This window comes from Macrobrachium nipponense, chromosome 28 (assembly GCF_015104395.2).
Source record: "Macrobrachium nipponense isolate FS-2020 chromosome 28, ASM1510439v2, whole genome shotgun sequence".
In the NCBI taxonomy this organism is placed as follows: Eukaryota; Metazoa; Arthropoda; class Malacostraca; order Decapoda; family Palaemonidae; genus Macrobrachium; species Macrobrachium nipponense.
In genome coordinates, this window is record NC_087217.1 from 36649071 (window position 1) to 36676474 (window position 27404).

Here is a 27404-nt window from a genome sequence, read left to right on the forward strand (position 1 = left end):
TTGAAAAACGCTATCTTACCTAATATCATCAAATTCGTATTCCTGTAAAGTAAGGTATCGTTTACATTGATAATTGTTTAGCTGTTCTTCCTGTCGGTATTGATGTAAATGATTACTCTCTAATTAAATAACCAGGTACCATCGATTAGTTTACTCTAGAATTAGAAAAAGACAATTGCCTCCCTTTCTTAGACGTTTTGGTACATAGAGAACCATTTCAATGTAAATTCAGTATTTATAGGAAACCGACTAACAACTTAACTTATGTTCATTTCTTCTCAGGCCACCATCTTAATATAAAAATATCAATTTTTTCTTCTATGTTTTTACGAGCATTGCGAATTGTCAGTCCACAATATTTGGATCAAGAAATTGAATACATAAGAAAAATAGGGAAAGATTTATGCTATCCTTCACATATATTAGACATTTGTTATAATAAAGCCCACAAAAAGTTTTATACTGTAAATAACACACAGAAAGAAAATTCTAAGAACATTCTCAGTTTGCCTTATTTTAACGGATTTGAAACCATTAAACCATTGTTAAAAGCTTTTAATGTCAACCTTGTTTTTTCCTATAATAACACACTAAAAAGAATGTTAATAAAAATGGCCCCAGAGAAAGCAACAACATAATATATAAAATTCCATGTATGGATTGTCCCTCATTCTATCTCGGACAGTCCAGCAAAGGCTAAGCCAGCATAAATACTCTGTAAAAACTGGGCAAAAATCTAATGCATTATTCATTCACTTAAGTGAAAACAACCACCGAATTAATTGGATTGATAGTTTGTAATTGCATGGTCAAGAGATGTCTTATCACGAAATCTTTTAGAATCTGCTTTAATACAACTTACTTTTCATTGTAATTTCAATGTTAGTTGTGGCCTTTTTCATTTAGACCCTTGTATCTGTAACATGTTTAAGAATGACCTCAAAGATATAATTACTGACTTGAATAAAAATCAGTTGCCTTAGAGTTATTAAATTTTGTTGTAATGTATGTCTGTCATGTATTGTTGAATATGGTTTTGTTTACCAAGTTCCGAATAGCTGTCACCTATAATCCTTTAATTGTCTGGAAATTGTATCTGAGATGATTGTCTTAAACCTTTAATTGCACCCATTGTTTATGCTTGTTTGGGAAGGTTTCTTATCTTCCAGGTGTGTCAGATTCTAGGTACTAATCCTTTATAATCCCTATCTGTCAGTTATACGAACCTTTCTTGTATTGTCTTTTCTCGTATTTATGTCAGTATCTGCTCAGTAAAGGACTTTTAAAGTCGAAAGATCTTGCAGACCTCCTTCGTTTATTTTTCCTTCGTAGCATTTATCTTTATATATATATATATATATATGTGTGTGTGTGTATATATATTTATGTATGTATGTATGTATGTGTATGTATATATATACATATATATATATATATATATATATATTATATATATATAAATACATGTATATATTTATATATGTAATATGTTTATATATACATATATATATATATATAATATATATATATATATATATTTATATATAAATATATAGTGTGTGTATATTATATATGTATGTATGTATGATATTATATATTACCGTGTTCCCCCCATATTCGAGTTCTCTGGATTCGCGGACTCACTGATTCGCGGATTTCTCTCTGGACCATATCTACCCACTATTTGCGGGGACTCGCCTATTCACGGGATTTTCCGGCGAAAATCATCACCAATTAGTGTATTTTGATGTTATTTTCATGACTCAATGCATTTTTATGGTACAAAAATGATTTACTAATTTTCAAATATTAATACTGATTAATACTTTATTAGTAAGTTTAATAAGATTAAATTATATTACATAGTAAAAATAATAATCTCTCTCTCTCTCTCTCTCTATCTCTCTCTCTCTCTCTCTCTCTCTTCTCGCCATCTCCTCTCTCTCTCTCTCTCCTACAGAGATGTATGTTTTTTGTATGATAAATAATTGATTTCATATTTTCAAATATTAATATTAATGTATGCAGAAATAACATCAATTCATTAAAGAAAATACTAAAGTGAATTAGTAAGATTTTAGTTTATAAATTTGAAAATTATGTAAGAATGAAGGAAATCCCAGCCTAATCTCTCAATCTCCAGGTACTTAAACTGTCAAACATATCAAGGAGGGGGAGGAGCTGTTGTGTTGTTGCCACCCAGTGTTCATGCAATTTCTCTCTCTCTCTCTTCTCTCGTCTCTCTCTCTCATCTCCTCTCTCGTCTCTCTCTCTCTCTCTCTCAACACAGGATATGTATGTCTTAGTGGTAACTCCCTCCCTCTGTTTCGCTGGAAGCGATATAAGTATTTTCTGAGAGAACAGAGAGATAAACACACATTCTCTCTCTTACTGAGATGAAAGAATTTTTATGGTACTAATATGTAAAATGTTTATCGATATTTTCTGTTGTTAATAATAATAATAATAATAATAATAATAATAATAATAATAATAATAAAACTGTAATTACAAAATTCGTATGTGGTAGTATTTTAAAGAGATAAAAATGACTTTTCCATTTAACTTACGTAAGGATAACTCCTTACTGTGATAAGGGATTTTGACGAAGGAAAAATCTATTTCTGGGCAATGGCCCGTGTCGCCCAGTGAAATATCCCTTCAGTTCATATTTCCAAGGTAAATAATACTAACATTACCAGAGAAAAATAAAAGAGGGGGATGTCAGAGTATCCTGACTTGCTCACCCTAAATAAAAAGAGGGTGTCGGTATGGTACTAGGGCGAGTGAGACCACTACCACGGACCTCTTGCTATTTAGATCTCTCCTCCATCAAAATCCCCCTGCCAGAGAGAGCTGGTACACAGCCCGCGCCAGCAACTACTACTACTCACCCACCGACGCCACCACTAGCGCCTCTGGTGGCCATCCTTGATGTTAGAGGAACAAGCTTGGGCACAGGGATGGGAAAGATGCAGGGGGGGATTTCACTGGGCGACACGGGTCATTGCCCAGAAAAGGGATTTTGACGTAGGAAAAATCTATTTCTGGGCGAGGAAGCCGTGTTGCCCAGTGAAATATGTCTCCTTTAGCACTATTTCTAGTATATTTGCTATAAATACCAGAGAACTGCTAAATTGGACATGTCAGAACTCTCTGACTCGCTCACCTATATAAAAGGTGTCAGTATAAACCTGGGGTGAGTGTTAAACACTACCACAGCAACCCCTCCAATTAGCCTTTTCCTCATCAAAAGCCCCAAAATCCGGGGAGCTGACCCATAGGTCATACCCTGCTACCCTGTTGAAGGCGTCTGTGATGTCATACTTTTCGATAGCCACCTTGCGTTTGCACGCTCGTTTAGAGCTGTCTGTTGTTTTATCTTATTTTGTGTTAATATTTCATTATGGATCGTCAGTCTGCCTCTTCGCCCAAGTTAAGTACTGGTTCCACATTTGACAATATTTAGGGAGTGAATTTGCCTTTCGTTTTGCCTTTATTTAGGGTTTTGTTAGGCGTCTCTTGACCGTAGCGGCGGCAAGTCGCCATTACGGCGTACCCATGTATTGTATCGGTTTCGCGTGGGCATCCTTCCTGCTTGTACCGTGTGGTATTTCTGTACATATTTTATTTATTTATGTCTTGGGTGGCAGTTTTAGGTCGATCCTATTTTTGCTTTTCTTATGTTTTTATTATTTTCACCGGAATGCTCCGGCATATTACATTATTAACATAGGTATCCTAATAATTTTGTGCAAACGTTCCTGTGTCGCTTTGTGAAATAGTACCAGAGAATTAGCACAAGCTTGGTAAAGATACAGAAAGAGGTAACAAGAAAAACACAGAATTACAAAATATGAGTATAATCTAGTTAAATATTACAAAGTTATCATACAAAACCTTAACTAATGTATAGTAACATATGTTAGCCTTAAGATACGTAATAGAATTTAATATTACATTTATGCTAACTTATAATAGGACTTAGTACTATACTTATTCTAACTTATGATAACTTAAAACTAGAAGATATCAATATATAGAAGAGTGAGTCACCCTAGCATAAAAATAAGGGTGAACATCACAAAATAGCCTTATTTGCAATAACATACAGGTGTGAGTGGCCCTAGCAAAAAAAATAAGGGACACATCACTATATAGCCTTTTAGGCAGCTAAGGCTCAAACAGGGTTGAGCTTGGTGGTAGGATCAAAGGAAAATTGTTAGTGAGGCAGGTAGAAAGGAGATCTGGATCTATGACTAAGACTACTTAGTGTCAGGAGAAACTGTGTTTCCCGCTGCCACTGCCAGAAATTTAAGAGATTCCAAGGATTTCAGGTAGTGACATTTGAAAACTGTCGGCGACTTCCAGCCTGTGTACTTTTTTAAATCATCAAAATTCATATGTTGAAAGTAATTAATTGAGGTGGCTACTGCCCTGATCTCATGGACCTTAGGGAATGAATCAGGATTGGCTTGTTTGATAAGATATAGGATTTGTTGTCTTTTAAGGAAATGGTGCCACCTTTTTCCCTTATAAATAGGGGACCTGAGGACCTAGAAGATGTCCTGGACAAATAGGTTCGTAAGGTCGTCACCGGACACAGAAGGGTCTTGAGGAAGAGGGAGGATCTTCCAAGGGGCCCATCTCATTAAAGGATCCTCATTTTTAGCCAAAAAACTACGATCTGGAGATAGTAGAACTTCTCCTGAGGGGAGGAATTCAACATGGCCAGAGTCTCTGGAGAGGACCGACAGCAGTTCAGATATCCTGGCTCCTGAGGCCAGACTCAGTAAGAATAATGTTTTCCTTAAGAGTGTTATATAGTTACATGAATCGTTGTCAGAATCTGAGGCCAGTTTGAGAACGTCATTTAAGAACCATGAAATTGAGCTAGGTCTTTCTGATGGTCTGAGCCTAGCGCAAGCTTTAGGGATAGACGAAAAGTAAGAGTCTGTTAAGTCTACCTTAAAGTCAAACTGCAGGATTTTCTTTAACGCTGACTTATTGGTCATAATAGTACTAGCTGCTAGATCTTTTTCAAATAAGGATCTGAAAAAGGAAATAGCCAAATTAATAGTCATGGTTCTAGAATCCGTTTCCTTCAGGAAATTTGCTAGTTTTTTAACTGCTGCGTCATACTGACGCAATGTTGATTCTCTTTTATCCGATTCTAAGAAAAGGATATTCTGAGGATCAATATTTGCATCTCTTTTAGCCGTGAACTTCATGAAGTCCATAAAGTTAGGGTTTTGAGAATTCCTGAGGAAGCGAACACAGTCCTCATTTGTACTGACTGAGACAGTTTGGGATTGGGAATCCATTGAGGTCGGAGACCCAATTCCAGAAAGAGAGGGTACCAATTGCTCTTGGGCCAGTCTGGGGCTACTAGAGCAACTTGTCCCTTGAAAGACCTGAGCTTGTTCAGGACTTTCAATAGAAGATTCACTGGAGGAAAGATGTAAATCTTCTTCCACTGATTCCAATCTATGGACATGGCGTCTGTGGCATAACCCAGAGGGTCCAGGTTGGGGGCCACATAGCAAGGGAGCTTGTGGTTGGATTGTGACGCGAAAAGATCCACCTGGAGGTCTGGGACCTTTTGGCATATCCACTGGAATGAGCGCCTGTCCAGGGACCACTCTGATTCTAGAGGAACTGATCGAGACAGGGCGTCTGCTATCACGTTCCTTACTCCCGCCAGATGAGTGGAGGATAGGTGCCATTTGTACTTGGCTGCTCCCCCTGATCCCAACTCCTTGACGGGTGGGGGGCTTAGGGATCCACTGCAGAGAGAGTATGCCCCTTTACGCCTTCACTCTCTGCTGTGGATCCAACTAAACATTGGGACCTTTAACTCCTTTACTCCTCCTCTTATAAATTTTCACCCTTCCCTTCTTCTTCTTTCGTTGACGACCTTGGCAAGGTTTTGGACTTTGAATTGATTCTCTTTTACTTGATGGAGGGTGGAGTTGGACGGCATGCCACTCCACCCGTAAAACTAGAGTACCTGACGTGGTCGAGCAAGGGGAAATTTTTATGTCAAGCCATGCCCACAGTGCTGGGTCCGATCTCATGGGACTGACGACCCTTAAGGCACTGTGGGTATGGCGTATATCCAGGTGAGTGTCTCAGGGTAGTTACTATGTACAATATTGCTCCTCCCCAGTTGGGCCTCCCTGGTGAGAGGGACCTCATCCTGGACGAAAATATATATTATTACTCTATGGAAAATACAACAAACCCCACTATGACTTCTGGCATGGCAACGGATTATCCCCAAGACACCCCAGTTAGAGAAGAGCTGGATGGTATCAAAACTTGGATACCATATAGACCATCAAGAAAAAACAAATATCGTGTTGACCCAACCTTGACCCATTTCGACTCCCTCTTTGGTAGTGGAAGTTGGTCAAGATTCCTAACTATGGAAACCGAAAATAGAATATCGGCATTGAAATTGGAAAACTTTTTGTTGAATCGACATTCAACTGCAGAAATGTCATTCCGACTAATAAAAGACCATACGTGGTTAATTGAAACCACAACTAGAAGCCAATCAGAAAATTACTTAACAATAAAAAATATTGATACTAGCATGGGCTAGTGGTAACCCTCGCCCTCTGTTTGGGCTGGAAGTGTATGTATAAGTATATCTTTAAGGACATTACTACATTTTATGGTAAAATAATAATATACAGTACTAGTTTACATATATACGTTTAATTGACGTTTTAAACAATGAACTAATTAACAGTCAACTCATCTCTCTCTCTCTCATCCTCTCTCTCTCTCTCTCTCGATCTCTCTCTCTCTCTCTCTCTCTCTCTCTCTCTCACGTATGTTTATTTGTTTTGTAGTGTAAATAAATGATTTACCTTATAACTAATTTTCAAATATCAAATATTAATAAGATTAATTAAAAATAGCGATTCCCAGTCTTTTTATCCACTCTCTCTCTCTCTCTCTCTCTCTCTCTCTCTCTCTCTCTCTCTCTCTCTCTCTCTCTCTCTCTCTCTCTCTCTCTCTCTCTCCATTATTATTCTCTCTGTCTCAGAAATAATTCATAATTTCACTCTTGAGGGTCAAATATATGATGTTGCCATTCATTGGTCTCTCTCTCTCTCTCTCTCTCTCTCTCTCTCTCTCTCTCTCTCTCTCTCTCTCTCTCTCTCTCTCTCTCTCTGTTATTTGCTGTAGGTATATATTTTTAATGGAAAAATGTTTAAGATGACTTTAAAATTATATTAATATATAACCTCAAAGATTAATGCGGTAATAGGTTAGTAATTTTAGGTATATTTGAAGTAGGATGTTATTAAAGGTATACATTTGGCATCTGAACTTTCAAGATAGGCAGTTATAAGCATTTTTAGTGGTGGTTTTAACTATTTGCGGGGGTGTCTGGTACACATCCCCCGCGAACACGGGGGGAACACTGTAATACAAATTAAGGCAGCTTTTGTAACTGCCCTCTGCATTATCAGAGGATGTTTTTCACATGTTTGTTCTCGTCTGCCACTGTTCTGAAAAATGCATTTACAAAGACTTTACTTTGTTATATATTTTATTAATTTGGGAGCTAATTATAACTGTTGTCAAAAATACTCATTAAAAAATAAGGTATTTTAAGAGCACAATTTTCGGTTAACAGCTTTGCAAGCGCTGTTATGTCTATTGAGTACATACATTTGTAGAAATACTCTTCAGACCATAAAGGTTGTGGAAATGATATTAAAATTTTTTATTGAGAGTTATTACAAAGGTATTAGGGTAAACTACATGCCCATGACCTGTTCTATGCTGCCGCCTGCCACTCGTCCTAAAATATCGACTTAAAAAAATGCAAATTTAGCGATTGATGTGTCGATTTATAAATGTTCATGCTTTTATGTTGAAAATGTGTATGAAAATGTATTACGTACAGGGTATATGTATTTTTGTACATAAGTATGATACAAATTAAGGCAGCTTTTGTAACTGCCCTCTGCATTATCAGAGGATGGTTTTTCATGTTTGTTCTCGTCTGCCACTGTTCTGAAAAATACATTTACAAAGACTTCACGGTTTTATATATTTTATTAATTTGGGAGCTAATTATAACTAATTTTGTTAATGAAACTTCAGCCTTTTGTTATAAGTTTTCATGCTTTTATCTTCAAAATGAGTATGAAAAATTAATTACAGGGTATTTTTTTTAACATAAATATGATACAGTGGCATTATGCATGTCCATTTGAAGGCTTTGTAACAGCCCTTCACATGATGAAGAGAATATGTTGTTCAGTCATGCCCGAATAATAAAATATTAATTTAGATAATTGAATCCCGATTGTATAACATAAATTATATGTACAATTGATGCATAAATTGATTTTAAAAGACAAAACTCCCGTATACATTCGATTTTGCAATACTGCAATTTCTTTGTTTTCTCCATGGGATAGAAGTACTAAATATAACTGTGCAACTCTGTTGATTTTTTGCTTTGTTACATGAGCAAATTATTGAGGTACGACCGTACAAGCTCGAGATGCTGCTGCTACGTAGATGGCAAAGAGACAAAAATTAAGCACAGAAGAAACAGTAAATATGCATCTTTTCCATAAATATTTTAAAAAGTTAACATTACTTCACTGTATCCAATAATATTATTGTATTATAAAATACTACTAACATAGCGGTCAATGTTTTGCGAGTTTGTTTCGCCATATTTAATGCAATTCTGAGTGAATTTTCATGCTTCTCGTTAGCATAAACGAATATCTAGAGACTTGACTTATATGAGGTAAGGTAATTTTTCCTTATACAATGTGTTTTTAGGTAGAAATATGACTTGAATATGTCTCGTTGTTATTGTGAACTAATTTTTTTCTTTTTTGTTAACAATTTACTTTGACGGCATGTTTATTGAGTAAAACAATTACGTGATTCTGTTCGCAATTTTCCTTTATATAATTGTAGTACGAACTTTACGTTATTTATCTATTATCAGCGTGAAATTAACAGTAAAATGTGTTCTTTCAAGTACAGTAGTTTTGATTAAAATAATTTTATCTCAATTTTATCTACGGTTGTGTTTGATGGCATATGTTTACTGGAGTTTCATCCTTGTTGCCAATGCATGATAATGGTCATTAGCAGCTTAAACAGTTTTCCCAGCTTCAGCTACAACATCCCAATACTAGCCATACTAGTTGGGTAGGCACCAACCTCTCCAATGGCTGAGGGAGCTATTCATAGCCATACTTTTGAGGTAGGCACCAACCTCTCCAATCACTGAGGAGGTTCCAACATCTTTGAATGCTTAAATGCAAGCTGAGCAGCTCGTATCTTAAAGTTGCTCACTACGAACGCACTGACCTACCTGCTTTTAATTTGTTCCTTATTGTAGTCTTTGTAGATGAACATCCATGTGAATGCCGGAATGTTAGAGTTAGTTAAAAACAACAAGAGTATATCTGTAAATATCCTTTGTGAATTTCACATATCACCTGCTTGTTGCTAAGAATACATATTATAACTAGATTAGAGAAGACTATACAGTGAATGCCACTAAAAGAAGGTATTATCAATAACATTTAAAAGAGAAATATGCTGAAATCAAATCAAGGTAAGGACGAATGTAGAAAAACAAAATTGCTGACATGGTCAGAGTACCAAAATTGTTTGACCTGGTAAAGCAAGGGTTTGTAATCATGCAACATTATGTAAAATAAATTGAATTATCATAATACAGTGATAGCTCGCGCAAAGTTGTTAATTCATTCTAAGACATACAGCTTTAAAAAAGTAGCTTATGTCAAATAAATTCTTTGAAAAATTACTTAGACACCCTATACACCCTAGGCAACCCCCATGATGCCACTAATAATGTATGATGTACAGTAGATTGTTTGACAGTAAAACATTATGTCTTTATACTGCAGAAATGTATGCATATTAATTTTAAATAATGTAAGAAAAACCCAAGGAAAATTACTTGTATGTAGCATTGTACGATGTTGTCATGGTAATCGCTCTATAGTGAAGTAACATATTTTAAACGAAAGGAAAATGCATCTTCTTTGAGCAGGTCTGCAGCAAGGAGGCATTCGCGCACGTCTTGGAGGCTTCTGTTCTCTTGATTGTTCAAGAATCCCCAGATGTGTTGTGGAACTCCAGTATGCGCCTGTCGCTAGAAACGGCGCGTATTATGATGTAACTTTTCGTCTGGATCTTTCTAAAAAGTTCCTGTTGGAAGACGATGATGTTCGCTGGTTAAGCTCCGCCCTTTTCAGCCCTGCCCCCCAGATCACCGTATATATATATATATATATATATGACTGAGGAAGTAGTGAGATCATTCAAATAAGATCAGCAGAAGGAAGAGACAAAGGATAAGAGAGAGAGAGGATGCACGAGAGACTGTGTGAACGGAGACAAGTTAAGTTCACAGTCCATAGTCGGAGAAAGAGAGATCCCAATGTTGAGCAACCCTTCAGAGAAGAAACGTCCTACGAGTGGTTTTGAGGAGTAACCTGCCCTTCGAGTTTCAAGACTAAGGCATCCTTTCCTGCAGTACGAAGTCAAGAAGCCATCCAAAGTTTCTACTGTTCCCTTTCATGAAGCCCTCACTTCGAGTGCTGATTTCGACAGCTACAAAACTGGCCAGGAAGTATTTTATTACCGCACGGTTTCCCCAGTTTACATATTGTAAGATTTCATTTTGTTATGTAAATAGGCGAAACCATTCTGCATTTATCTTTGTTAGTAAGCTTGTAAATAAACTTCTGTTCGTTTGAGTTTCTTTCTATATTCGTATCCCAAGTTTCAACTGTTGGTGTTGAATCCTTTTTGTTTATTAAAATAAAGAACCAGAACGGATCTCGGTCAGTAACAGTTGGCGACCTTGCTAGGGTATTCAGCACTGTAACAGATTGAAACAGGGAGAATATAGAAAGAACCAGAAGGAGTGATATGGTGAAAGAGTTTATTGAGTCTGGTAAGCTTCTGGGTCTGGAGGGGAATGATCTCCATGAGTATGTTGAAAGGAAAGAAAGAGAAAAGTATGAGAGATGAAAGAGAGGCTGAGAGAGAGGGAAGAGTAGCTGAGAGAGAGGAAAGAGCAGATGAGAGAGAAATGCAGCAACAAGAAAGAAAGAAAGAATGTAAGCATGAGTTGGAAATCGCTCGTTTAAGGGCAAAGTACTCTTAACGGTCAGACAGGCGAGAACAAAAATGAAGCTGATGGTTTAGATATGAGTGCAGTGTTGAAATTAGTACCAAAGTTTGATGAGGAAGATGTAACGAAATATTTCATGTGCTTTGAGAAGTTAATGGAAAGAGCAGGTTCTCCTAAAGAAATGTGGTCTCTATATTTACAGTCAGTTTTGAGTGGTAGGGCACTTTCTGTGTATAGTTGCATGTCTAAGGAGGAATGTGATGATTATGACATTGTGAAAGAAACTGTTCTTAGTGCATACAGGTTAGTACTGGAGGCATACCGTAAGAAATTTAGATGTTTGAGAAAGGACGAGAATATTACACATGTAGAATACGATAAGAAGTTAGAGAGGCTGTTTCTTGATTGGTTAACTTCTGCTAAAGTTGATGATTTTGATGGTCTAAAGAACTTAGTATTGTTAGAAAGCTTCAAAGATAATGTATCCCCTGAGATTAAGCTTCATATAGAAGATAGGCGAGAAGTATCTTTTGCAGGAGCAACTAGGCTAGCAGACGAATATAGTTCGACTCAATTTAAGTGTCAGTAAGAAGCGAAATGATCCTTCGTCTGGTAGAGTACAAAGCAGTAAAGGTTTCAGCTCTAGTAATAGCAATGCGAGTAAAAGTGACTATTACTGTTATGCTTGCGGAAAACCTGTTCATACGTCTAAGGTTTGTAAGAATAAAGTGGCAATTAGTAGCTCGGAATTAACTTGTTTCCGATGTAATGAGAAAGGGCATTTAGCAAAAAATTGTGCAGTCAAAAAGAAGTATGTTAAGAAACCAGTGTCTCTAGCTAACCTTTCGTCAAGTAGGAATTATGTGATGAGAGAAACTAGGAAATGTTTTGGGGAATTTTTGTCAGAAGGTGTAGTTTCCTCTCTTGGAAGAGGAGATTCGAGAGAAATAGTCTTGCTTTGGGACACAAAAGCTGCTGTCTCCCTAATTAAGAGAGAGTGTGTGCCAAACAAGGCAGAAATCGACATGGAAGAAAAAGTCATGTTGGTGGATTTCCGAATACTTTTGTTCTTTGTCTTTTGTTGAAGTTGAACTTGGAAAGTCAGGTAGTGTCAGGAGAAGTGAAACTAGCAGTCGTGACTGTTTGCCCGTTGATGGCATTGACATTATTGTCGGCAATGACTTAGCTTTATCCAAGTATGTGAATCCTGTTGTGAGAGATATTCCAGTGCCTGAAATGGTAGTAACTAGGTCAGGTTTAGATACAGACATAGACTACGGTCATAGTTTGTTCCTTGATTTGAACAAGTGTGATAGAGGTGCCGAGGTTGATCTTGGCATGAGTGTGGCTGAGAGACCTGACTCTGTCGGTGATGACAGTGATAGCCAAGCAGAAGGTGTAGCTGTCGAGAATAACGTAGTCAATGTAGTGGAATTAAGTAACAGTTACTGTGATGAATTAGGCACTAACCTTTTGTATAAGGATGAGCTAGTCAAGTTTCAGAGAGAGGATGAAACACTAACCCGAATTTTTGAATGTGAGCTGGATGATGATCTTGATAATATGTGTAAGGAAACATTTTGTTTAAAAGACAAAGTTTTGTGTTGTCATGTTCGTCCTAAGTCAGGTAGCAAAGAGGAAATCACCGAACAATTAGTAGTTCCTGGGAAGCTTCGTGAACTAGTTTTGAAGTTAGCGCATGATGAGCAAGGACATTTGGGAGTAAATAAAACTTTCAGGTGTATTAGTAGGGCGTACTTTTGGCCTAAAATGAGGAGTGACGTAAAGAGGTATGTTTTAAGCTGTCATGAATGCCAAATTACTGGAAAGCAGAATCAAGTAATTCCTAGAGCTCCGTTGTGTATTTGCCTTCAGTAGGCAAACCTTTTGAGAATGTAGTTATCGATATGTTCGGACCTTTGCCTAGAAGTAAGGGAGGGTGTATATATTTGTTAACAATTGTTGATAGACTAACTCGCTATCTAGAGGTGATGCCCGTAAGAAGCTGTAATGCATGGATCGTAGTTAAACGATTGTTAGATTATTTTTCTAAGTTTGGTCTGCCTCGTACTATACAAAGTGATAATGGTAGTAATTTTGTATCCAAATATTTCAGGGATAGAATGAAAGAGTTAGGCATTAAACTCGTAACTTCCACACCTTATCACCATGAATCACAAGGCATTGTGGAGCAGTTTCACCAAACGTTAAAGAGCTGTTTATGAAAACTGTGTAATAACTTTGAACATTACTGGGAAGAAAAGTTACCTTTTGTTGTGTTAGCTTTACAGCTGGCACCGAATGACACTACAGGATTTAGTCTTTTCGAACTGGTTTTTGGTCACACCGCTAAAAGTCCTTTGGAAATGTTGAAATGTAAAATAATGCTTAAAGAAGGTAGAGAGGACTACATAACTAATCTAGTGTTATAAAAACAATTTAAGAGATGCTTGGCAACTAGCAAAGGCTAACGAGAATGAAAGTCAAGGGGAAAGTAAAAGGAAACATGATCTTAGAGTGAAGGAGAGAAGTTTCTGTGTGGGAGATAAAGTTTTAGTATTAGTCCAGAAAGAAGGTCCCTCTTTATCTTATAAGTTCGAAGGTCCTTTTTCAACTTTTGAAAAGAGGGGAAAGCTAAATTATTTAATCGATAAGGGTAAGCGTAGAGTAAAGAGGATACATGTAAACTTGCTCAAGAATTATAATGAACGCCCTGTGCCGTGGCTACCGCCCGTGCCCATAGTAAGTGTCACAGAAAGATATTAGTTTTGAGGAAAACTCCAAGGTGCTTAAGAATTCCGAAGTTTTAATCAGAGTTCAGAAAAGGAAAAATTAAGGGCAAAGGGTAATGTTATAGCTGATAGCCTCTCTAGAGATTTTTCAGAATGAGTAGCCTGATGACCGTTTTCTGTGTTTGCACGGTTGGGTGAATGAAAGGAGAGGTGTGCTTGTTTAACTGGATTAAAGCTTTATGCAGAATTGTTCCCTTGTTGTTTGATTCTTGCTTCTCTTTAAAAAAAAGAAATAAAATCAGTTGATTTAATTTTTTTTCTTTTGGGGGAATGTGTCATGGTAATCACTTTATAGAGGAGTAACATATATCTTCTTCGAGTAGGTCTGCAGCAAGCAGGCATTCGCGCACGTGTTGGAGGTGTCTGTTCTCATGATTGTTTGAGAATCCCCAGGTGTGTTGTGGAACTCCAGTACGCACCCGTCACTAGAAACGCAGCGTATTATGATGTAACTTTTCATCTGGATCTTTCTAAACAGTTCCTGTTGAGAGACGATGACGTTTGCTGGTTAAGCTCTGCCGTTTTCAGCCCCGCCCCCCAGATTGCCATATACGTATATATATATATGACTGAGGAAGTAGAGAGATCATCAGAGAGATCATCAGAAGGAAGTGATGAAGGATAAGAGAGGAAGAGGACGCACGAGAGACAGTGTGAACGGAGACAAGTTAAGTTTGAAGTCCATGGTCGGAGAGAGCGAGAGATCCTGACGTTGAGCAACCCTTCAGAGAAGAAACATCCTACGAGTGGTTTTGAGGAGTAACCTGCCCTTTGAGTTTCAAGACTAAGGCATCCCTTCCTGCAGTACGAAGTTAAGAAGCCGTCCGAAGTTTCTACTGTTCCCTTTCGTGAAACCCTCTCGCTTCGAGCACTGATTTCCCCAGTTTACATATTGTAAAATTTTATTTTATGTAAATAGGAGAAACAATTCTGCATTTATCTTTGTTAGTAAGCTTGTAAATAAACTTCTGTTCTGCTTGAGTTTCTTTCTATATTCCTATCCCGAGTTTCAATTGTTGGTGTTGAATCCTTTTTGTTTATTATAATAAAGAGCCTGAGCGGATCTCGGTCCATAACAGATGTATAATACTGTACCTACCTGATGGGTGATGTTGATGTGCTTGATGGGCTAGGGAAGAACACAGCCAAATATGCAAATAGGCAGTATGCTTATAAAATCTTTGAGCTGTTAGAGGTAGTAAAAAAACAACAGCTTTATATCTTTTAAATATCTAGAAATATACTGTACAGTGGTCCCCCCGTATTCGCAGGGGATGCGTACCAGACCCCCCTGTGAATAGTTAGAACCCGCGAATGTTTGGAACCCCTATAAAAATGCTAAAAACAGCCTATTTTGTTAGTTAAAACTCAAGAAAAACCCACTAAAAATGTTCATACATGGTTTTTTTAATAGTTTTATCACAAAAAGTGCATTTCATGATGAAATTCATAAAAAAAACCAGGAATTTGTGGATATTTACCATAGAAAAATACTGCGAATGCGCGAATTTTCCCCGAATAATGCAGGGAAACGTTCCCGAGAGAAATCCGCGAATGTGTGAGTCCGCGAATCTGGAGAACGCGAATACGGGGGGTCCACTGTACATCTCATTAATGTATAGTATTTTATATATTTTTTAACATTTGCTTTATGTGACTTTGATAACATTTTTATATGTCTTTGATATTTAACAAAACCACTGTAATATTGAAACATATGTCATGTTAAATTTCTCCTTTTGATATTTAACAAAAACCACTATATATTGAAAACGTAATCTGAAAAAACTGAATTGGAGGTATTATGGTACACTGTAACACTGAGTAGTATGGCAGTAATACAATAAGAATATAGAATTCTAGAATCATGAAATAACTTACAGACCTAATAAACTATTGTGAATGAAAACATTATTTAGGAGATATTTGAAATGACAGAGTTTTCTTAATACAATTTATTTTTCTTCATTCTTCGTGATATCTTTTTTTGCTCTTGATACCTGCTACTTGTTTACAGTTTCCTGTTACTTGTTTATAGTTTGCTATCTAATTTGAAATGCCAGTGACTGACATAACGGTGTTAGGGAAAGATTTTGAAAATGCAGATTACATTATAAGTGTGAGACAGACGAAGTTAGGTCTCTGTAGGAGTAAAGGTATTTATTTTGGCTTTTATCAGTAAAATGCTAATTTTACTTTCTTATCGTAATTTCAGTATGGACTATGAGCAAATAAGTGTAGCTGTAAGACCTTGGGTACGCCTTGATGGGACTTTGAACCGTCGAGTTTTAGATAGACTTCTAGGAGCTGTGCTTAGCTTAATCATGGAACGTCCCGGAATAAGTGGAAGGGATATTGTTTGCAGGTTTTCTCCTGCCCTTCAACCTGCCCATACCCATGACCTCCTGGAAACTTTGGTACATTTAGAATGCATCATAAGAGAAGAACTTATTCAGTCACACAGTGTCTCCCTTTTTTCAGACACTGTAGAATATAACCTTGGTAAGTCATTTTCTGTTTTTAGTTGTTAAATAGTATAGTCACTGTCTCGTCCTCAAGGAGTTTCCTTTTCCATGGTCTATCCAGAGCTCCATGATGACTAGATTAATGTCAAAGAAATCTCTTTTAGCTGGTCTTGTGGCCAGATATTGTTTCATAATGATAAACATTATAACACGTGATAGGATAGGGTATGAGTGGACTTAGGATAAGAGGGCATTTTCTCTTATCCCCAGCGAATCCTGAACCCATTTTATCTATATCAAAAACCCTCAGCAGAAGCAGGAAACAGTTAATTGGTGGTATGGAGGAGTTATGGAGTTCCATTTGACAACGTCTGAGAGAGAGAGAGAGAGAGAGAGTGTGTAATTACTGTATGGATGGTTAACGACTGAATTGGATGTTGGTGAGTTCTGGGTTGTCTGCTGGTGCATCTGGAGTTAGCTGTTAGAGTTCTGTGTTTTCTAGTCAGTCTTTGGTGAGAGCTGGTAATAGTCAGTTGTGTCTGCAGCAGTCTATTGAAGGCATTGAAAGTCATGTAGGTTGTGTGTTGTTGATTTGTTGTTAGTTATTGTTAAGTTTAGTGTTGTTTGCTTTAGAGTTGTTGTGCCTGTGTTGTTTGTTTTGTTGTGCTTGTGAGTTCCTGTTGGATTATATGTGAGTTGTTGTAGTTGAGGGTTGTTGTTGTTGGGGAGCTGTTGTGGTTTCTAGGTGTGGTTGTGAGTTGTTGGGGGTTGTTGTTGGTGAGCTTTTGTAATTCCTTGGTGTTGTTGGTGTGATTTTTTTTTTTTTTTGTGATGTTAGTGATTGTTTCTGCAGTGGTCTTGGGTTGTGGTTGTTTCTTTTTTGTTGTGTTGTTGCATTGTGTGGGGTTGTGGTCCTTTGGTGTTGTGTTGTGGGTTGTGGTTCTTTGTTGTGGTCTTTGTGGTTATTGGTATCTCCGTGACCTCGACCGGCAGACAGCACAGCATAGCCCAGAGTATCTGGAGTTGGGTGATTATATGTGTTTGTGTTTTTTCGTTTTTTGTGTAGGTATAGGTCAATTGTCCTGCATGTATTCTGTAGTGTAAAGAGGAAAGTGTGACTGAGGGTGAGTTTGGCAGCTGGATTGATTAAGTTTAGGGGGGGGGGGGGGGGGGGATTTGCATGCTTGCTTTTAAGCTTGTGATCCTGCCACAGTGGTAGGGGGATGAGTGGGAGAAATCTGCCATATACACACCATATGCCACTTTTTTCTTTGGCCATGGTTTAGAGTAGACATCTTTCTGTACTTTTCTGCGACTGTTTTGTTGACGCTTACCCGAGTATTTTTTGTTGATGAGTGTGGGTTCTGAAATGATTGCAGTGTAAGTGTTACTATCATAACACGTTCGTGAAAATGTAGAAGAGCCTTAACATGATGCAGTTTCCTGAAACCCCGGAAGAAGGGGAAGAGCCACCCTCACAGGAAATGTAACTCCACTACTTTACTGTGCAGTTATATCTAATCATCTTTAAACAACATTCACCTTGGTAAGTACCTGTATGATTTACATACTCTTAACCCTTAATAAACAGATTGCTCCTCGGGAGTAGTAATAACAGCTTTGGGTGGTGGACGGATTGGTCCTGTAGATAAATGATATTAAATGCCATCAATTTCAAAAGAGTCAGGTGGGGAAGAGGCGCCAATACTTTTATAGCCCATGAATTAACTAATGGCAACTTTTACACTGGCTAAAATCACGAGTCTGGGCGTCTCAAGACTTCAGTTCTGCTTCTGACTTGAATGGGAAATGTAGTGCATCTCTCTCTCTCTCTCTCTCATAACGTCTTTCTGTAAATTTGCTCATAAATATACCAAGGGGTTGATGTTGCTTTTAGTTTTTGTCTTACAATATATGTAATTTTGCAAATAAGTGAAAAAAATTATTAGAAAAACATGTACAAATAATAAAAAACTCACTGAATCTTCGTTCTCAGTAAATTTGTGTAATTATTTGTCAACAAAACATACAAAAGATTTTGTTACTGACTTTATTTCTTATCTATTTTGATATTGTGAGAGCTGTAATTATGATTTTACCAAATAAAATGAGTGGTTGTAAATAGTAATTTTCAACTACTCGTGGAAGGTAGGGAAAATTTTGTAGAATTCTATATTCTTTCACCTTGTATATTTGCATATCTTCCTCTTTCCATTGATGTGTTTTTTTTTTTTTTCGTAAATTTGCCAACCTCAAAATTTTGCTGGCATGGGGTTACATTTTTTAAATGTGCATACATTTTTTTGTTTGTTTCTTTTTCTAGTGAATTATGTACATACCAATGTTTCACTTGTAAATGAAAATGGGATGGCTTGAATAGTAACTGCATGAAAGAAAATGGGAGCGCCTACAGTTTAGTTGGCCACGGGTTTCGTCTGATAGGTAATCGGCGGACAAATACAAACAAGATGGCGGCCGTTTGTTTTGGCGCTAGTTTCGAAAACCTGTGTAGTAATATAAAACCCAAAAATCTATAAAAACGGTAATGGGGGACCCTGTTGGGAACCGGGGTTTTTGGGTGGGGGGGAGAACACACGAGAATGGGTAAAAGTTCCTTAAAATGGTAAGGGGGGGACCTATTGGGAAACCGGGGTTTTTGGGTAGGGGAATACACAGACGATGACTATGAACACCAGGCATATCACGAAATAGCTGTGTGGATGACCCCCAACTCTACATTCCTTCCCCCGTTCGGTCAGGCTAACTAAACTGTCCCCCCTACTCAGTTTAGTTGCCCAAGGTTAACATCTGCTAGTTAATCGGTTCATGAGATGAGTAGCCTAGGTAATTAAACTGTCCCCCCTACTCAGTTTAGTTAGCCAAGGCTATCGCCTGCTAGTTAATTGGTTCATGAGATGAGTGGCCTAGGTAACTAAACTGTCCCCTACTCAACATTCGTAGACCGAACATATGCGCTATTAGCCTAAGAGAACGTTCAGGCATGAGATGCGCTACCTGGCCAACTGAACTGATCCTAACTAAACAAACCAACCTAACCAGACTTAGGGCGCGTACCCTTACCTGGCTGGGGGCCTGGACCCCCCAGTATGATATGGTAACAGTGATTGCGACCTAACCAAAGGAACCAACCTAACCAGACTTAGGGTGCTTGCCCTTACCTGGCCGGGGGGCACCTGGACCCCCCAGTGTGATATGGTAACAGTGATTGCGACCGAACCAAAGTAACCAACCTAACCACACTTAGGTCGTGTGCCGTAACCTGGCCGGGGGGCTTTGCCCCCCTGGACCCCCCAGGATGGTATGGAAACAGTGATTGCTACCTAACCAAATGAACCACCCTAACCTATGGCGAGTTCTGTAAGCAAGCATTGTAATGCTACCATTTTAGCGATCATTTCATTAACATGCGCCGTTACTTGTACGTTCAGACATGACTGGCACCAGTAACTTCTTACGGATATGTAAACACACTTAATATTTGCTAGAATACATGGATTAAAGTCATGTCCAAGTTTATAGTTCGAACACGTGGACTGCTAGCGCACGTGAATGTTCAGATACGGTGAGCAGCCCTGACTTCCGCTTGTCAATAAAAACACTGATCTGCTATATATTACCTACTTGGTTTCAACCTTAACAAATGAACATATCTTACAGATACATCGATTAACTTCGTGCTCGGCCCGAGTCCCCCCAGAAATAAAGTCAAGCTTAGAGTTGGAAATCGAAATCATCGGAGTCTTCAGAGAACGCGATTCTTCTTTTCTTTCTGGCTGGGATCGTTCGTCATGGCAAAGAATCACAAGGTCCGTTATAGTAACTGGAATGGCGGCGGCAAATTGCACGTGCGCAGGATATGACGTGGAAGCGGACATGATGAATGTTTATATGCTGACACAAAGGAAGATACTGAGGTCGAATCATGGTCGGGCAGGTTCGGGTCAGGGAACTACTTACCTCGGTGGAGGGATTAAGGGCCAGGCAGAAGGTGTTGTGCAGCCTGGCCAAGGGTATCGTCACGGTAAAGGTGGTAAAAATGAATAAAAGGGGCATAGCATATAATCAACAAATAGTATGATTCTCATAAAAACTGATAATAAATATCGGAGCTCCTACAGTTTAGTTGGCCAAGGGGAACGTCTGCTAGGTAATCGGCGGATGAATACAAACAAGATGGCTGCCATTTGTTTTGGCGAAAGTTTTGAAAGTGACTGGTCGAAGCATGTTCAGGCAGGGTGACCGTCGGGTCCATGAACTACTTACTGTGGCGGAGTGATTATGGGCCGGGCAAAAAGGTGTTGCGTGGCCTGGCCAACTAAACTGTAAAGTACCCAGAAAGTGTGTGTGGCTGAATACATAGAGAGGACTGAATTATTTTCACACATAGTTGTAAGCTGTACAGCGTACTACATATGTTTTTAAGGGTAAAATATTTGAAGATGACCCTGAAATGGTATTAATAATATAATTTCAATTATTTGATTAACCCTTAATGGACAGATTGATCCTCGGGAGTAGTAATAACAGGTTGGGGGTGGTGGATAGATTGATCCTGTAGATAATGAACAATATTAAGCGCTATTGATTTGGAAAGAATCGGGTGGAAAAAGTGTCAATACTTCTATAGCTCATAACCTCACTAATGGCAACTTTTACACTGGCTAAAACCACAAATCGATGTCTCAGGACTTCAGTTCTGCTTTTAACTTTAAGGGGGAGTGTATTACGCCTGTCTCGCATGACGTCTTTTTGTAAATTTACTCGTAAATGTACCAAGGGGGTGCTGTTGCTTTTTGTTCTTGTCTTTTATGATAGTATGTCGGTTGTAAATGTAATTTTACAAAGAAATGTGCAAAGAAATATTAGAAAAAACATGTAAAAGTAAAAAAAAAGTTACTGAATCTTCAATCTCTGTAAATTTACGCAAATATTTTAAACAAATATACTAAGAATTTGTTATTGATTTTATTTCTTATCTGTTTTGATATTGGTTGAGCAGTAATTATAATTTTACAAAAATAAATAGAATTATTTATTAGAAGAAACATTTATGAGTTGGTAACATTTTCGATTGTCATGTAAAATGTCCCCACAAGGGGTTGTAAATAGTTGTTTTCAACTTCTCGTGGAAGGTAGGGAAAATTTTGTAGAATATTTTTTCTTTCACCATGTACATTTGCAAATCTTTTTTCCATTGATGTATTTTTTTTTAGTAAATTGGCCGACCTCAAAGTTTACCCGGCCTGAGGAGCTGCACATACTTATATTTGTCCGTCCAGTAAGGGTTAATATGATAACAGTTTAAGGTATATTTGGTGTAGAATGATAGTTCAAGGTATACATTGGTTTTAGAACTTTCATGATAGGCAGTTATAAGCATGTTTTTTAAGTCGAGTTTTAAGTATTCGCGAATCGTAACTATTCGTGTGTATATATATTATGTATATATATGTATATATATGTATATATATATATATATATATATATATATATATATATATATATATATATATAGATATATATATATATATATATATAAACACACACACACACACACACACACACACACAGTAGTACCTCGAGATACGAAAGGCTCAACTTACGAAAAATCCAAGTTACGAAAGCCAATACGAAAAATTTTACTGCTCTACATACGAAAAGTTTTCAAGATACGAAAGGTTGTTGCTGTAAAGTCCCGAGATTTGCCCGGACCACCGAGAACAATTTTAAAACTCCCGCGCCGCCAACTGAGTAAACTCGCCACCATCCTCCCGCTCTCCCATTGGTTCCTGATGCTAGTCACCCCATAAGTCCTGCTCTCCTATTGGTCAGCATCTACCCCTTGTGCTTTAAGTATTCTATTGGTAAAAGGTTGCTGTAAATTGAAAAACTTATTCATGCAATACATTTAATTTAAAAAAATAAAAAAACTTAGGTAAAGATTGGAATAAAAGAATAGAAATGAAATGGTTGGATCATACTGTTTGGTAGTTTCAGTAGTTGAAGAGAGATAATGAAAATTTATGGCTTACTGTGTAAAAGTGATTGCTTGGCGATCGTTCGATACTAGTAAGTGCTGTTTTTTTCTTGGGATGTAAAACAGACGTTTTGGCGAAGCTTTTTTTTTTGTTTTTTTTTTTGCTTTGTTTATCTATAGTTAATGGTTACTTAATAATTATTGAAATGAGTACATGCAATACATTTAATAAAAAAATTGTGAATTAGATATCAGAAAATATAAAATAAATCAGTCTGCCAACAAATAGGTATTTTTAGAATTCTTCTGTTTTTATTATTACGTTACGTATTACATATCTTTCATTACAGCTGTCAGTAACTCCGGTATCTCCATTAGGTAAAGATAGAATAAAAGAATAGAAATGAATGGTTATTATACTGTTTGGTGGTTTCATTAGTTGAAGAGAGATATTAATGACAATTTATGGCTTACTGTGTGCTAGGAAAAATGATTGCTTGGCGCTCGTTCCATACTCGTAAGAATGTAAGCAATCGATTGGAAGGTTTGTTTTTTCTTTGTTTGTGTATTATAGTTAATGATTAATTAATAATTATTTGAAATGAGTACATACTGATTATTTATACATTTATTGGCATATTCTAAGCTTTTAGCTCTTAGGTTTAGATGTCAGAATCATAGACTAGGCTACAGTTAGCAACTGCTAACATAGGCTAGGCTTATTGCTAAGGGACATGTGCTAAAGTCCTAATATATGCAGTAAAAATGAGGTTGAACATTACATGCAGTGAATATTACTCAAGTATGTACAGTATTTTGCCTTTTTGGAGACATATTTCTTCCTTCGTAACCCTAGAACATGTGTTTTAGGCCTGGTAAATATAATTTACTGGGTGTTTTTGGAGGGCTTGGAACGGATTAGCCATTTTACATGTAAAATGTGTTCCAAGATACGAAAAACTCATAATACGAAGGCCGTCTCGGAACGGATTAATTTCGTATCTCGAGGTACCACTGTATATATATATATATATATATATATATATATATATATATATATATATATATATATATATATATATATATATATATATATATATACACACATATATATATATATATATATATATATATATATATTATATATATATATATATATATATATAATATATATAATATATACACACATATGTATGTTTATATATATATGTTATATATAATACATATATATATATATATATATATATATATATATATATATATATATATATATATATATATATATATATATATATATATACACACATATGTATGTATATTTATATATATGTATATATATATATATATATATATATATATATCTATATGAATATATATATATATATATATATATATATAAATAAATAAAGGTTTTTTGCCACGAAGAAAAAAATGAAAAAGCGAGATAGCAAGTACTTTCGGTCCTGTTCGGACCCTTTACTGAGGCAAACTGATTTTTACAAAGAACAAACATAGTCAAAAGAAGGCTTAATATACAAACTGACACTACCAGATTAGCCATAAGGGCGATTTTCACTCTACAGAAAGGAGGAGCCGCCAGAGGCTAGCCACACCTTGAAGGATATGCTCTTTGCATATCACGAGTCCACAATATCTGGACCAAGAAATAGAATACATAAAAAAGATAGGAAACGATCTCTGCTACCCACCTCGTTTAATTGATTTATGTTATCAAAAAGCTCACAAAAAGCTTTATAATGTTGCTATTAATGAAAAAGAAATGCCTAAAAATGTACTTAGCTTACCTTATTTTCGTGGATTTGAAACCATAAAATCAATATTTAAATCGTTTAATGTTAATGTAGTGTTCTCTTATAACAATAACATTAAAGATATGCTAATTAAGAATAGTCCCGTAACAAATAACAACATCATTTACAAAATTCCTTGTAAGGATTGCCCTTCGTTTTACGTTGGTCAGTCAAGTAAAAATTTATGTGTACGTATAAAGCAACATATGTATTCAGTTAGAACAGCCCAGACTTCAAATGCACTGTTTATCCATCTGAGTGAAAAATCTCATTGTATTAATTGGGGTGATACCTCGGTAATTGCTAGATCTAATGATTATGTTTCAAGAAATTTACTGGAATAGGCAATTATACAAAAGCACTAATAAAAACAACCTAAATCTTAGTCTTTGGGGGGTAAAAATTGTTTTTAAAAAACCCCAAATTTTTTTTTTGGGGACCCCCCCCCAAAATATATTGTAAGATGTTTATGAAGGACCTCAAAATAAATGAACAACTAATAAATTAGTCCCACATGATATAGTTTTATTATCTCTCTCTCTCTCTCTCTCTCTCTCTCTCTCTCTCTCTCTCTCTCTCTCTCTCTCTCTGGTTCGATATTTCTTGTCTCCCACTTTCTCTTTGGTCGATATATATTATTTTACTTTATTTTATTTCTTTGTCTTGTTTCATTAATAATAATTTTTGTTGGGAAAATTTAGGTAAAAATTCATGATATTAAATTGTATATGCTCCCGTGTTTTTTTCAAAATGTACTGTTTTCTGGAAGAATCACTTGTTTATTGCGGGTATCCTTCAAGGTGTGGCTCCTCCTTTCTGTAGAGTGAAAATCGCCTTCCTTATGGCTAATCTGGTAGTGTCAGTTTGTATATTAAGCCTTCTTTTGACTATGTTGTTCTTTGTAAAATCAGTTTGCCTCAGTAAAGGGTCCGCAACAGACCGAAAGTACTTGGCTATCTCGCTTTTTCATTTTTTTCCTTATTTATACATAGCATCACTTTTTATATTACTTCGTGATCAAGTTATTATTATATATATAAATATATATATATATATATATATATATATATATAATATATATTTGTTTGTGTATGTATGTATGTAGGTGTGTGTAGTGTATATCTATATATATATATATATATATTATATATATATATATATATATATATTATATATATATGTGTGTGTGTGTGTGTGTGTGTGTACATACATTACATATACATACATACATACATACATCCATACATACATACACAGTATGGTCCCAAATTATGTGACAATTTGGTCGATCCACGGCCTGGCAGAACTGGAAAATTTCAGATTTCGATACACTTATGGGAATAATTCCATTAAGGCCAAGGCAAACGGCAACTTACCCAGTCAGATTTTTTTACTACCCATTTTCAATACTTTCTATGTACTATACTGTATTTTTTTCTAATATGAAAGTGTTCTTATGGATAAACAAAACATTAAAAAGGCTTTAAAGTTTTAATAACTTGAAAAGGTTTAAAATTACACCCAGGATGGTGAAAATCTTTAAAAAACCTTTTGGATGGAATTTCCTTTAACCTATCCTCTGCCAAAAAACCTTCAAACTCCTCTATCTCATTCTCCGTGAAGAGTTCTTCTGCCGAAGTAAGTCTTTCTGAACCATATGAGATTTCGGGGACTGGCGGATCATCTACCGTATACTTCTCGTGTAACACGATATTGCATGTCATGCGACCCCAAAAGTTTTACCCAAAAACAGTGGTTTTCAACCTTTGTCAATTTGAGGAACCCATGAGACCATTTTTCTCACTTTAGGGAACCCATACCCCATAGTAGTATAATAATATATAATATATATATATATTATATATATATAACCCAATTATTATATAATATATTCAATTATATATATTATATATTATATATATATAATATATAATTTATATAATTTTATATATATATATATTAAATACTATAAATATATATATGATATATATAATATTATATATATATATATATATATATATATATATAATATACACACCACACAAAAAACACACACACACACACACCACACACATCACATATATATATATTTATATATATATATATATTATATATATACTTATTATATTTTTTTATGTATATATATATATATATATATATATATATACTTATATATATAATATATATATATATATATATATATATATATATATATATATATACTTTTTATATTTCTATATATATAATATATAATATATATATATATATATACACACACATATATATCTATCTGTATATTATAATGTAACTATTACATATCTATATATATATATATATAATATATAGTATTAGGATATCTGTATATATATATATGTATATTATATATATATATATATATATATATATATATTATATATATATATTATATTATACCATACATATATAATTATAGATATACACACCACACATATATATATATATATAATATATATATTTATATATATTTATATATATATATATATACATACATATATATATATATACATACACACACAATTATATATAATATATAGAGATATATATTATATATTATATATACTATATATATTATCTATATATACATATATATATAATCTATTATATATATATATATATATATATATAGATATATAAAAACATATGATATATATATATATATATATATAATATATACATTATATATATATATTATATATATATATATATATATATATATCTATATACTATATATATATATATATATATATATATATATTATCTATATATTATTATCTATATATATATATATCTATATATATATATATCTATATATATATATATCTATATATATATGGTATTATATATATATATATATATATATTTATATATATTACATACTATATATGGACTTATATATATTATCTCTCTCTCTCTCTCCTCTCTCTCTCTCGTCTCCTCTCCTCTCTCTCTCTCTCTCTTCTCTCTCTCTATATAATATATATATATATTATATATATATATAGATTATATATATATATATATATATATATATATGAATAACTTGATCACGAAGTATATAAAACGTGATGCGTATATGTGTAAAAAGAAAATAAAGGTGTTTTGCCACGAAGGAAAAAATGAAAAAGCGAGATAGCC

General features: G+C 35.3%; 1 protein-coding gene across 1 annotated transcript in view; it reads left to right on the plus strand.

Annotated features, from left to right (window-relative positions):
* Positions 1–27404, plus strand: part of LOC135201156 (general transcription factor 3C polypeptide 1-like) — a gene marked incomplete in the record, with an annotated part of 923347 nt that overhangs the window by 892947 nt on the left and 2996 nt on the right. The window contains 1 exon segment of the mRNA XM_064230032.1: positions 16172–16458. Within this exon segment, the coding sequence (XP_064086102.1) occupies positions 16172–16458 (287 nt within the window).